A 14923-nucleotide genomic window follows, 5' to 3' on the forward strand; every position below is an offset into this window, starting at 1 on the left:
GGTGGAAAGAATGAAAATTTAAATACCTATCATTGTGCGTTGGTTTTCTGTAAATCGAGAAAAGTAAAAGGAGATCCCTTTTAATTAATAAAATATCCAGAAAAGGTAACTTATTATTATCCTCAAACTCAACTGTAAATTTAATATTATTATCAAAACTATTTAAATGCTTACAAAATAGGCTAATTATGAGACAAAGTCATTATGAGACTAATTATTCTGGTAAATGAATTTTCTTTTTATTTTGGTTTTCGAGGGGAGTTTTATAGACAAATTTTTGGGTTACCTATGGGGGCTTCTCTTTCTCCTTTATTGGCAAATCTATTCATAGATGCCATTGAAACCTCCGGTATAAACAGCTTTATAATTTCCCATTGATTCTGTGGTAGTTTCATGGATGAGGTGGTGTGATTTTGTAAACATGGATTGGACTCCTTAGACCTATTTTGTAAGCATTTAAATAGTTTTGATTATAATATTAAATTTACAGTTGAGTTTGAGGATAATAATAAGTTACCTTTTCTGGATATTTTATTAATTAAAATGGATCTCCATTTACTTTTCTCAATTTACAGAAAACCAACGCACAACGATGGGTATTTAAATTTTAATTCTTTCCACCCTCTATCAGTGACAAGGGGGGGTTGTAATTTCACTAGTGGATAGAGCCTTTAGAGTTTATTTCCAGGAATTTCTGGATTTGGAATTGTTATATTTGAGGAATATTTTGTTTTGCAATAGTTATCCAATTAAATTTATTGGCAAAATAATTGAAAATAGACGGTTAAACATGGTAATAGGGTTGTTGGGGTTACTCAGACTTTAGATTCAGTTGTATCCAAGAGTTTTATTTCATTACTCTATATACCTGGTTTGTGTGAGAAACTTTCACGGATTTTACGTAAATATGGCATTGATACATGTTTCCAATCGTTGAGGCCAATGAGTAGTTTTTTTTAGTTCTGGTAAGGATTTAACTCGGGAAAATTTAGTAAGCGGGGTGTATAAAATTCTGTGTTCTTGTGGGAAGTTCTATATTGGTAGGACTCACCAACAATTTGTTAAAAGGTTTATTGAACACCGAAACTCAATAGAAAAAACCCTACAATTAAGCAAGCCTCCAGAAACTTTCGTTTCAGCTTTAGCAGAGCATATTTGGCTTCAACCAGATCATTTAGTTAAACTTGATGAAGCCTTAGCTATATCAAATGATAAGGGTTACACTCAATGGGCGAGGGAAGCCATAGAAATTAAAAAACATATGTTTGCTAACCTTTCCATAAATAGGGACACAGGTAATTTAAATATTGACCCAATTTATGATAACCTTCTAAAGAGTGAATCAACAGTCAATAAGGGAGTTAAGATTTTAAATAATCACCAGGGGACTTTTTTTCTGCTAGACCAAAACGATTTGCTTCAGTAATAGCTAACAAAAGGATTATTTCGCAACTGAATAATTAAAGTAATTTACAGTTTTTTTATTTTTCCTCAGTTACTCTGGTGTCCTCACTTAATTAACTCTGTAATAGCATCTTTTCTCTACGTGGATCAGTTTGCGCCGATTGTACATATTTGTTTTTTTTTTGTGGGGGGTTTATTGGTTTTTATTTTTATATTTTTTTTTCTTTTATCCTGTTCTTCTTGTGTTTCTTCCGTGCTGAAGACGCCATGTTTGGAAACAGGCGAAATATTTGCGTCGTTTTGCATTTGTTTGTTTTCTTTCTCTCCTCCGGCCACAGTCTCGTTTGTTTGGTTTTTTTTTAGATTTTTCTCTTTGTTGGTTTTTGTCATGGCTGGCCAGTTCGGCTTAAGATCTTTCACTCAGATTTATACCAAAAAAATTGTCTAGGAAATTATAATAATTAAAATAAACTTGTTGCACTTACAGGGAAAGCAAAAAAAGCCAACTGATGTAGAAATGGTCCACAGCTAATGTAAAACAAAATCTTATTGCATGACTGGGCTCATTATTTAGGAGGTGGTAGTGCCAAATTTTCCACACTAATTTCTGATAAATTTATATAAATGCAACTAAAAAATACGCCAAACTAAATTCTAACAACACCAAGAAGATCAAAAATTATTCTGAATCTGAAGAAGATCTGTGATGGTTTCTTTTCTTGTTAATTTAGATTCTTTTTGCTGACAAAAGGCTCGAAATACTCTTAAAAATTGATTGCCTTGCTCAAGCATTTGTTTTAGGTCATTTTTCATTCTGTTAAGATTTTCTAAACAAGCTTCCTGTAATTTGGAAAATTTTGTATCCATCTCATTGACATTCTTCGGCATTTCAGCCAGCTCATTAATTTTCTCTTTTTTAGTTGTATCTGAAGAGTTATGGGCCCTCTTTTGTCTCTCTATTGTGACTAAAACTGGGGGAGTTGAGGCCAGGGTTTCAAAATTAAAAGAATTTGAAGATGAGGCTTCAAAATTAACTGAAATAGTAGAAGTTGAAGCTGAGCCTTCTAAATGTTTCCTACCCTCAGTGTCAGATGATGCTGCAGTGTCAGTGGCCAACATCAATGCATCATTTTTTGTACAAGTTTTAGACACAAGATTTAAAGTGAATTTATACTAGGAGTTTCCTTACTGTTACGAAGTAACAGAGGGTTAATGCTCTGTTCTCCCACCTAATTCCACCAATTTCATAAAAAATGGGAGTTTATCAACAGGAGATGACACTGTCAGCTAGTAAGTATCATTGTATTTTCTATGTGTGTTTTTTTTTAAATTATACCATTTGTCAGCTATTTTTTCATTGGATATTTTCCCAAGTAAACTCCATTGCTGGTCATTTCATGAGCTATGGATTTGTAGATTGAATCATTAGTTTTCTTTTTCCCTTTGAACTGTAACTGGATATCTTTGCTCTGAATTATTGAAAGTAATAAATGTGTTGCTGCATTATCATTGTTTATTGATGAATCTTTTGTCCAGAGTTCTTGTACCTCAGTAGGTTCTGCACTTCCCAGTGGTACCTCAAAGACTTCATCTGGCTTTCTAGTACTTAATTCTTGAGAGTTAGTAGTATTGATGATGAGCTGTGGGTCAATCCCTCTTTGGACAAAAGTATTTTCAACATATACTTGATCTCCTTAAAAATGAAATTATATTTAGTATGCTATTTATGAGACAAACTATTTTAACAAAAGAAATGTTTGAATGGTTCAAAAATTTACATAAAAGGACTAAAAGTTTGCTACGTTTTGCAAAAAAAATATATAAATTATTAATCAACTACTCTTTTCAAATATAGCCTAACATTTATTAATTTTGCTACTTCACTTTTACAAGGACTAATTAAGCATTTTTATTCTTAAATAAATTTAGATTGATTTGTTATAGGCCACCCTTTATGTTTCAATCATTGACTACTCAAAAATTTGTCACATCAATCCTCTGTTTTGTCTCTATTATTGATTAGCCAGTGGTGCCAGAAGGAATATTTTCAGATGGAGAGGAAGTAGGGAAGGGGTAGCTAGGAGTTGATTTTGCTCATTGGCTGTTGATTTTACATATCAGTGCTCAGACCTCTCTAAATAATACATCTCAACAAAATATATATATATATATATATATATATATATATATATATATATATATATATATATATATATATATATATATATATATATATATATATATATATATATATATATATATATATATATATATATATATATATATATATATATATATATATATATATATATATATATATATATATATATATATATATATATATAAATATATATAGAGCTTGTGGCGTCAAGAACTCTTTTTGGATAATACCCTGTTTTACATTGTGAGTAATTGCTCAGTGGAAGCCTATTTGAAAATTTTTTGTAATCGGTTTATCTATGGTCTGCCTAGTTTGACCGCTGCGATATCCTCCGAGAACAATTATTTCAGATCTGCTTTGCCGATTAGAGGTTGCCAATAGAAGATTTTATTACGCAAATCTTATAAGCAATATTCAACCTTTTCTTAAGGTGTCGACAGTACCACGTTTTTTGGGGGGGATGTCGACGGAAATGGAGGACAAATTATTCTTGAATGCTGTGTTGAACTTTGTGAGCCGTAGTATGGAAAGAGGAGAAAAACTGGAGGGAATAATTGATACAGGCGTCGGATTTTTCACACCAGAAGAAATTCTGAAAGCCAAAGAATCGTTCCATAAACTAATGCAGTTTACAACACGCTGTAAAATTCACGCGAAAGATGAAGAAAATCTTACGGAAACTGGCACATGGATTCACCAAGCTCACGCCAAGAAGACTAAATTGCCGACGTTCGTTATAGATTCTCCCTGCTGAGTCCCAACTACTAGTGAAGCTACTGCAGCAACCGTTGCTATTAAGGTGAATGAATTGTCTCGGGTTATTAAGAACCATTTTGCTATTAATGCCAACAAACCCATCGAATGGCCAAGCACTTCAAACCAGCCTGAAAAGCCCTCCTATGTAATCGTACTGAAAAATCTGCCCGATTCGCTTGATACCCCGAATACTAGAAAGAGATTCATAGATTTGGTTTGTGCGGATAGTAGTGACATATCTGAATTACGGAGAGTCAAATCGGACTGGAAACTAGTAGTTCGCTCTAAAAACACAGCTGAAACCATTGTTGAGTCAATCAAGACCAACCAGCCGCAGATCTCTGCTGCATTAAAGAGCCCTAACTATATTGGTGTAGTGAAACGAGTCCCTTCTGACGTATTAGCGGATGAACTAACTGCACTGATCCCCAGAGCTACAAAGTCTGAACAGCTTGACAGTTCCCGAACGTTCAAGGTAGTTTCCAGCTGTCGATCGGATTTGGATAAATTTCTTAAGGACTCTGTGAAGATCTATTACGAAAAACTGCCCACTCAAGAATTCCATTTCTCACCCAGTCGTTGCTACTCGTGCCACAGCCAAGGTCACCTAGGTGCCGAGTGCTCCAATATCCCTCTCTGCTCCAGATGTGGTGCGTCTGACCACGTCTCCAAAAAGAACGATGCAGAAAAGTGTGCTCGTGCTATATTTTGCGTTTCGTACAAGAAAGCGGGTCATACCTGCTATAGCGTAAAGTGTCCAAAAAACCAGCAAAAGACAACTCATTAACATGATGAATAACGAAATCTCTAACATTTTCCTAATTTCTTGGAATATAAACGGAAATTTTTCCGAGCAGTCACTTGTGGTTGACCAGTTTGTGAATAAATATAATGTGATATGCCTGCAAGAACATTTCATCACAGAAGCTGGCATAAACCTACTAAATCTCTGGCTGTCCTACTTTGTGTTCTCCGTGCCTGCAAAACGTTCATCTCCGCGGGGCAGTCCGTCTGGCGGTATTGCCACGTTGGTAAGCAATCGTCTCGCGTGCGAAGTATACGAGAAAAGTGACAATTTTCTTGCAATTAGACTATATAACCTGCTAGTTATAAATGTGTACCTTCCAACTGATTACCGTGACGACAAATCTGATAGTGCTTTTGCCATAAGTGCTGCCAAACTAGCCCGCTGCCTTAAAAAAGCCGAACGCGAGTCCCTTGAGTGCATAATAGTGGGTGACTTTAACTGTAATTTAGAAGTTGATATTACTGCCCAAAACAGTCGGTGCTGTATTCTAATAGGGATACTTGAGAACTGCTTTACTATTCACCGGAAGAACCAGAACTTTTCGTATATCCACCAATCTGGCTCTACATCCAATCTAGACCATAGTGGTAGCTCTAGGTTCTTTGCCAGTACGTGAGGTTCTTGTCCTTCCGAATAGTTTCACTTCGGATCATTTCCCAGTTCAGTGTATTATCAGTAGGCCTGCCTCGTTTTCCGCTGTGAATAATTCGTCAATATTCACTCAGAGGTGGCATGACGTTCCGGTTTGGCGTAAAATTGATAAAGAAAAGATTCTTGTGATCTTGTTCTGTCAAAAATTCGCGTACCGTTTGACCTACTTATGAAATTCTCTCATCATGATGAGAGAGATGCGCGGCTACGTCTTAATATTTATTACGCCGAACTGACCCATGCTCTTCTGTTTGACGAATCTCAGGAAATACCCAAGTCTCGTGTCAGACAAAAACCTCAAGAAAAGGGATGGTCTTCTAACCCTTTGTTATAATTAGCATGCGACCGAGCTACCTTCTGGTACGGGATATGGAAAGAATGTGGTAGACCACACTCAGGAGTAGTTAAAGAGATTAGAGTTGCATCTAAGCGTAGGTTTGGGAAGGAGCTTGCTCGTCACCGTGTGCAGTTGAAATCAGAGCTTTCTGAAAAAGTCATTAAAAATCCTAATCTGTTTTGGAAAAAGTTTGATAAGAAAGAGTCAGCGGGTCCCGAGTCAGATATCCCATCTTTAACATGGATAAACTATTACCTCGGTGAGTTTTCACCCCCAAAACATAATCTTAAAATTTATGTTCAAGAAAAGCTTTCATCCCTCCTCTCATCAATTCCAGATAGAGATTCTATAGTTACCCAATCAGAGGTTTCATCCGCGGTCCGAAGGTTGAAAAAGAAGAAGTCGGCTGGCATTGACCGTGTATCCGCCCTTCACCTTAGCCATTGCAGCCCAACTTTCATGGGGCACCTAACTCTTCTCTTTCAGATGATCTTCACTACTGGACTCATAACATTGACATTTAGTAGTGGGTCACTTAGGCCAGCCCCAAAGAAAGTAACAAATACTTCGGAGTGTGCTCAATTCACACCAATATCACCAGTACCAACTCTTTGTAAAATCTTCAAACTTTTGGTCACTGATGAACTCAGGGGAAACAGCTGGACCTCCCCATCCTATTTAAGGGTTCAGAGGGGTCTTGTTTGCGACCACGCCATTTCTGCTTCGGTTTCAGTCTTAATTGACGCTGATGAATCAAAGGAGTCCATTGTTATAGGTCTACATGACGTCTGCCGTGCCTAAGACTCACTTCTCCATGACCAACTCATTCTGGATATGGGAAAGAGAGGTGTACAGAAGGACATCCTACTACCCATTAAAGATATGTACAACCACCTACAGGCTGAACTCCTACTTCCTGGCCATGGTCGATCCCTCACTGAATATACACCAGACGTGATGCTGTCCTACCAAGGGAATCCTGTGGTCCCGGTAAAAAGGGTGCTCGACAAGGATCATTCACATCTCCTTGTGCCTTTAATAATTGTATTATTGAACCACAGTCTACTGTCGAGACAATATGCATAGCTCATGGCAAAGACGTTACAATGATAGCTTACGCCGATGACATTCTGAACCCCAGCCACACAGTCGCAGGTACAGAGACCACCTTCTCCACACTACAATCAAATTAAAGTCGCATTGGTCTTGAATATAACCCACGGAAGTCGGATATTCTTCTGTTCAACTGGCGCCAAGAAGAGGTCTCGTCTGTGAGGCTGGGAGAACTGTCTGTAGCCCCTGTCTCGAAAATTATTTACCTTGGTTTACCAATTGGAAAGGATCTAAAATATATATAATATATATATATAAATATATATATAAAAATATATATATATATATATATATATATATATATATATATATATATATATATATATATATATATATATATATATATATATATATATATATATATATATATATATATATATACTCTTCCCGTGATATAACGTGTCCTCTGAAGTCGATTCTGAAACTTGTAGTGCTCTATCTATTAGTGCTTTAGAAATATTTAAAAAAGCTTCTAAAGTAGAATTTTGGAAAATTTCGAGTTTGGGGGGAAGGGGGATTCCAAAAACATCTTCCTGTAACATAATTTGTCCTCTGAAGTCAATTCTGATGTTTTTAGCACTCTATCTATTAGTGCTTTAGAAATATTTAAAAAGCTTTTAAAATAAAATTTTGGAAAATTTTGAGTTAGGGGGAAGGGGGATTTTAAAACCCTCTTCCTGTGATATAACGTGTCCTCTGAAGTCGATTCTGAAACTTGTAGCGCTCTATCTATTAGTGCTTTAGAAATATTTAAAAAAGCTTCTAAAGTAAAATTTTGGAAATTTTTTGAGTTTGGGGGGAAGGGGGATTTTAAAAACCTCTTTCCGTGATATAACGTGTCCTCTGAAGTCGTTTTTGTTTTTTTTAGCAATCCATCTATGCGTTCTTGAGAAATATTTCAAAAGCTTCTTAAGTATACTTTTGTAAAATTTTTGATTTTGGGGGGAAGGGGGATTTTAAAAACATCTTCCCGTGATATAACTTGTCGTCTGAAGTGAAGTCTGTAGTTTTTATCACTCTATCTATTAGTGCTTTAGAAATATTTAAAAAGCTTTTCAAATAAAATTTTGAGTTAGGGGGAAGGGGGATTTTAAAACCCTCTTCCCGTGATATAATGTGTCCTCTGAAGTCGATTCTGAAACTTGTAGCACTCTATCTATTAGTGCTTTAGAAATATTTAAAAAAGCTTCTAAATTAAAATTTTGGAAATTTTTTGAGTTTGGGGGGAAGGGGGATTTTAAAAACCTCTTCCTGTGATGTAACGTGTCCTCTGAAGTCGATTCTGATGTTTTTAGCACTCTATCTATTAATGCTTTAGAAATATTTAAAAAGCTTCTAAAGTAGAATTTTGGAAAATATTGAGTTTGGGGGGAAGGGGGATTGCAAAAACATCGTCCCGTGATATAATGTGTCCTCTGAAGTCGATTCTGAAGTTTGTAGCGTTCTATGTCTTAACGCTTTAGAAATATTTAAAAAAGCTTCTTAAGTAGAATTTTGGAAAATTTTGAGTTTGGGGGGAAGGGGGATTTCAAAAACATCTTCCCATAATATAATGTATCCTCTAAAGTTGATTCTGATGTTTGTAGCGCTCAATGTCTTAGCGCTTTAGAAATATGTAAAAAAGCTTTAAAAGTAAAATTTTGGAAAATTTTGAGTTTGGGGAAAGGGGGATTTTAAAAACCTCTTCCCGTGATATAATGTGTCCCCTGAAGTCAATTCTGATGTTTTTAGCACTCTATGTCTTAGCGCTTTAGAAATATTTAAAAGCTCCTAAAGTAGAATTTTAGAAAATTTTGAGTTTGGGGGGAAGTTGGATTTCAAAAAAATATTCCTTTAACAAAATTTGTCCTCGGAAGTCGATTCTGATGTTTTTAGCACTCTATCTATTAGTGCTTTAGAAATATTTTAAAAGCTTCTAAAGTAGAATTTTGAAAAATTTTTAGTTTGGGGGGAGGGGGATTTCAAAAACATCTTTCCATGATATAACGTGTCCTCTGAAGTTTATTCTTATGTTTTAGCACTCTATCTATTAGTGCTTTAGAAATATTTAAAAAGCTTCTAAAGTAGAATTTAGAAAAATTTTGAGTTTGGGGGGACGGGTGATTTCAAAAACCTCTTCCCATGATATAATGTGTCCTCTGAAGTCGATTCTGATGTTTTTAGCACTCTATCTTTTAGTACTTTAGAAATATTTTAAAAGCTTCTAAAGTAGAATTTTAGAAAATTTTAAGTTTGGGTGGAAGGGGAATTTCAAAAACATCTGTCCATGACATAATTTGTCCTCTAAAAAGGATTAGGTTATTTTTACTGGTCTCTCTTGTCAAATCCTTTCCCTAATTAATACAGTTTAAATGGTCTTATCAACAGAGTTGTTTGGCATGTGCCTGCTACCCTTAAGGGTAAGGGTTTCTGATAAGGCAAGTGTGACATCACAACAAACCTGGTTTCATATACCATAGAGAAACTCAGCATAGGTTGAAAATTAAATGGCTTAGGATTTAAATAGGATTTTGGAATATATTTTAATGAACAAGGTTAAAAGCAGAAGTTGTGTAAGGTAAGCAGTGATTTATATTTATGATAGTAATATAGGATGAAATATGAGTTAAAAACAACTATTAATGTGCAGTAATTTACCATTATATAGAGGGGGGGGTGAGTGGAGGTAGGTACTTCAAATTACCTTCCCAGGACAAACCTTAGAATGTACATCCATCCCAGAAAGTTTAATTTTCCTAACCCAACCCCTTTCCAACATAGCCAAAAGTAACTAAAGTATAATTTTACCATACAGTTTAAATGGTCTTATCAACAGAGTTGTTTGGCATGTGCCTGCTACCCTTAAGGGTAAGGGTTTCTGATAAGGCAAGTGTGACATCACAACAAACCTGGTTTCATATACCATAAAGAAATTTGGCATGGGTTGAAAATTAAATGGCTTAGGATTTAAATAGGATTTTGGAATATATTTTAATGAACAAGGTTAAAAGCAGAAGTTTTGTAAGGTAAGCAGTGATTTATATTTATGATAGTAATATAGGATTAAATATGAGTTAAAAACAACAAGTAATGTGCAGTAATTTACCGTTATATAGAGGGGGGGGATGAGTAGAGGTAGGTACTTCAAAGTACCTTCCCGGGACAAACCTTAGCATGTACATCCATCCCTGAAAGTTTCATTTTCCTAACCCAACTCCTTTCCAAGATAGCCAAAAGTAACTAAAGTAGAATTTTACCTTTTCTAAAATAACTCACCAAATTCCCTAAATTTATTTGAATAACAATCAAGTCATATTATAATTTTCTATAGCCTAACACCACTCTATCTGGACAGATACTCGAAACTTGCTACATGAGCAAGTTCTTGCCATTCCTATCTTGGTTGGACTGGAATCATTCCTTAATAAAACGTAAAATATTAAAAGAAAACAAGCAATTCGAGAACTTGTCCTAACTTTTGTGGAATCTTTCCATAAAAAAACAGCTTCTACTGACCTTCTAGAAAATTAGCCAAAATACAAGGTTTCCACTGTAATTTTTAAAAACCTGTGAAAAAAGTGCCGAAAAGACTCTGAAATCCGTCCTACGTAGTTATGCTACCTAGCGGTCTGTTACCTGCATGAGTTTTGCAAGTAATTACAGCTTATGCATCAACAGTATTATAAATTAAGTTTGGTGCTAGTTCAATTTGAAGAGATGGCCGGAAAAAATTGTCATGAGACTGTCAACGGAGTGAAATATTATATTGATTATCGATGCTGCTACCAATCTTAATCGAAAAAGAAAGAACCAAACATAGAGATTCATTTTCACTTCGGCATTTTTATAAGTTACGCGAAAAAGATGCGAGTCTTTGATCTTCGTTAGCTATAAAGGATCTTTGGATGCGACAAGGTCCGAACGGCTGTAGCAACGAAATGTCTATTTTGACCTACACGGTTTTAAAGTTAAACAATGGACGTTGATAACTTTAATCACTCAGCCAACTGGTTGGTCAAATGGATAAAATCGTTTAACAACTCCTCTATCATGCCATTTTCAAAACATTATGAAGTAGCCCTGAGCAAAAATGACGTTTTTGAGAACTAAAAAAGTGAGAAGACAAGGTCAATTGAAATAAATTCGCATGAGTTATACTCGATAGAAACTGGCGACCAGCGTTTGACAAAATCTCACAGCTAAAAGTATAGAATATAAAACAGAAACATTCGCAAACGGTTATAAATAAAATTGAGCCGTAACACTGCTTTTCTTGCGAAACTCCTTTCTTTCTTTGACAGCAGTGTAATAATATTCATTTGCACACGGCTACCCACCACAGGGATTTACGCGGAACGCGCCAGCAGAGAATTGCCATTCACTTCTTTTGTCTAGCCTTCTCAGCGGCCTTGGTGACTTTGCCACCAGCAGTAGGTGGGTCCTTGAAGTTGACCGACTTGTTGACAAACGTCAACCGTAGGATAAAAGAAAAAGAAGGATTCGATAGTTCTAACATACCACATTGGTTAAGACTTCAGGTCCTATTCCTATTCGGTTGATAAATAGTATTCGCGCAGGGCGCAAAAACATCTAAGAAAAATCCCCAAGACGTTACCAAATCTTAAAAGTAAAGTACAAATTAAAAGCAGTCTTATTTATAAAAAAAATAAGAAAATAAAGACATTTGGTTTTTGATTTGGAAAAATGTCTAAAAAAGTGTCCTTTTTTTCAAAAAGCTGACTATTTTGACCCAATAGTGTCCCGGTGTCCCTCAGAGGGAAAAAGTGCCCAAAAGCCACTAAAAGTGTCCATTTGGCATCCCAGTAAATAGCGATTTGAAAAAGTATCATAACTTAAGTTTGTAAATCACATATGGTGCGGGCATACACAAAAGAAATCTACTAGTCACAAAGAAGTATTTAATATATGTCAGCAAGCGCAATGTGTCGGAGAGGTGTATATGACGAAGAGAGATCATTATTAATTTACAGGAGGGAAGATTTGACTTTTGTCGGCAAACACATTTCACGAAGAGTCGTATCAAATTACTGGAAAGATCAACTTTGCGTGTCGATATATAAAGACAAATATTCGAGATATATCATTCAGTGTTGGGTCCTGACAAATTAAAATGCTTGTATTACATACATGCGGCTTTTGGTATCGCTTGGGCTTGTTATGCCATACACACTGATTTTATTAAGTGAAAAATAATGTCCCAAAAATTTATCATAAAATGTAATATGTGCCCCATTGTTAAAGGGCTTTGTGACTTTTCTATTTAACAAAACCGGTTGCCCAGCGCCCAAGAACCCAAACAAAGAAAGATCATATTAAATTAGAGGAGGGGAGATTTGAATTTTGCAGGCAAACGCATGTCACAGAGACGTATCAAGTTACAGGAAAGATCAAAAGATCAACTTTGGGTGTTACAAATATTCAAAACAATTCATTCAGTGTTGGGTCCCATAGACATATTATTAAATAGATACCAGATCCAATGGGATTTTGCGAGTTCCTTGCGCTTTTTCTTCTTTGCCTCCAGTAAACGTGTTAATTTTGAAATTTGATTTCATTGAGATTTTGAGAATCGCTATTTCATATTGCAAGAAAAGAGTTTGCGACAAGCTTAATTTGCGGTTCCACAGGTATGTTATTTTTTATAAGGTGCTTCTTTCTGATATTATTTTAGATGTGGAGATTTTAAGGGGAATTTTTACCGGGTTGTAATTGTCTAGAGTATCTTTCCGTACGGGGGGGGGTGGGTATTTCCACGGGAGAAATTCTCTCGGGGGAATTTTCTACGGGATCAACTTTATGCTAGGGGTGGGGTATTTACGGAAAAACTTTTCCACAGAAAAGAGGATTTTATGCTTTACTACTACTACTACTACTACTACTTTACTACTACTAACAGGTATAGACCTGTTGTGTAGGCAAATTGCAGAACCTTCTAGAGGGAGAAGGAGTGAAGGAAGGTGCTTCAAAATACCTTTCCGGGACATACTTTAGTCTGTAGAGCCATCCCCAAAAGTTTTATTTTTTTTATCCTAACCCCTTTCTAAGATAGCCAAAAGTAGCTAAAGTAGAATTTTGCCTTTAGAATTTTTTAAAAGGGTTATTATTCTAATTAAACGGCCCTTGTTTTTTAGAAGTAGTTTCAAAGAACTGGGGCAAAAAGGAAAACTTCAGCGTAAAAAGCGAGGTATTGAAAAGGGTGCCACCCCCCTCTTATATTTAATAATTTCAGTTTGTTTCAAGTTTTGATGTTCCTCCTTACTTTCAGCTGAAAAAACATGTTTTTTTTATTTGATTTCTGATTGTTACGAAATAATTGCGGGAAATCCGGCTCCCCCTTCATGAAAAGTTCTTTCCATGTAAAATAGCCCCCTCCCCCCTCCACCAAGAAGAATTCTTGCGGTCAATTTCGGACGAAATTGTTTTGTAGTGCACTTTCATATGAAAGAATTTCTGTTTGTTTTTAAATCATGATGAAATTAATTCAAGGATTACTGGTGATAAGAATGAGCTTTGGAGTTTGGTTAATTCTAGACGTCGTAATAATAATTGTTCACCAGATTCTAATAGTTCTCTGAAACTAGGTGATTGGCTAACTCATTATAATCATGTTTTTTCATCCGGTGATGCGGCAGTGGAATCACGGCTTGACTCTTTATTATCGGAAGAAATTTCAAAGCCCCGCCCAAATAGTAAAATATCTGTTTCTGTTGAAGATGTAACGGCAGCAATTAAAGCTCTAAAAAGTAAGCATTCTTTTGATCATGATGGTATACCTTACAATCATATAAAATGGGCATCCCCCAAAGCAATCCTTCTTCTCGCTACCCTTTTTGCTACTATTCTTTCTTCTGGAGTTCTTCCAGCTAGCTTTTCTCGTGCTACCACTTCACCCCTTTCAAAAAAAGGAGGGAATACGAATCGATGTTCGGATTACTGGCCGATTACTGTTTCGTGGCAGATTAGCAAAATTTTTGAGTTAGTTTTATTAAATTATCTGGAATCTTGTAACCAAGGCCTGAATCAAATTGGGCTTCGTAAGGGTCTAAGCACGGATGTTGCTCATACCCACCGTTCAAGAATAATATCCTTTTGTAAGCAATGGGATAGAGTTTATACACTTGCGTTAGATTTTGCGGCGGCATATGATTCAATTATCCATTCTTGGGCTATGACTGCGCTTCTGATGAATTACGTCCCACTACCAGTAGTTTTTGTTTTAAAAAAGTGGTATGGCTCCTCTCGAATTTGTATTAAGTGGAAAAATCAGTTTAGTAATTATAATGTTAAGTTATTTAGGGGGCTGAGACAAGAGAGCATTATTTCGCCTTCAATTTTCAATATTTTTTCTGGGCTATTTGATCAAATTCAGTTCACTTTCATTTATGGTAAAGGTTATATTCTGTTGTGGATTGCCTACGCAGGTGATTTACTCTTTTTGAGTCAATCACTTCAGTCACTTCAACAAAAGGAGGATTTTTTAGCAAAGGTTTTTAGTGAGCATGGACATCGTTTTCACCCTGAGAAAATTCAGTTTTTAATTCTTGGTCCTAAGGCAAATGATCTCGCTAATTCAGAAATTTCTGTTCGTATTTATGATAGTATTTTAAAACCTTTGGAATATTTTCTGTATCTTGGTGTGCCTTAAGGACCAACTTTAGCTCTATGCCGTGCTTCTATTTCTAAAGCAGTTTAA

At 35.7% G+C, this 14923-nt stretch overlaps 1 protein-coding gene across 2 annotated transcripts; it reads right to left on the minus strand.

Moving 5' to 3' along the window:
* Positions 1-2642: 2642 nt before the first annotated feature.
* LOC148938404 (uncharacterized) lies at positions 2643-10705 on the minus strand. 2 transcript variants are annotated; one of them, XR_016143697.1, is made up of 2 exons: positions 10486-10662; positions 2643-3097 (listed from the first exon to the last, which is right to left on the minus strand). XR_016143697.1 is itself a non-coding variant. In XM_089107822.1 (2 exons), the coding sequence occupies exons 1-2, from the start codon at positions 10702-10704 to the stop codon at positions 2751-2753; spliced, it is 366 nt and encodes a 121-aa protein (XP_088963948.1). In that variant the 5' UTR covers position 10705; the 3' UTR covers positions 2643-2750. The 2 variants fall into 2 exon arrangements, 1 of the variants encoding a protein (XP_088963948.1); XM_089107822.1 differs by lacking the exon at positions 10486-10662 and adding an exon at positions 10686-10705.
* Between the last annotated feature and the right edge of the window lie 4218 nt (positions 10706-14923).

This window comes from Artemia sp. Qi Xiang Cuo, unplaced genomic scaffold (assembly GCF_049724085.1).
Source record: "Artemia sp. Qi Xiang Cuo unplaced genomic scaffold, ASM4972408v1 HiC_scaffold_3350, whole genome shotgun sequence".
NCBI classification, from domain to species: domain Eukaryota; kingdom Metazoa; phylum Arthropoda; class Branchiopoda; order Anostraca; family Artemiidae; genus Artemia; species Artemia sp. Qi Xiang Cuo.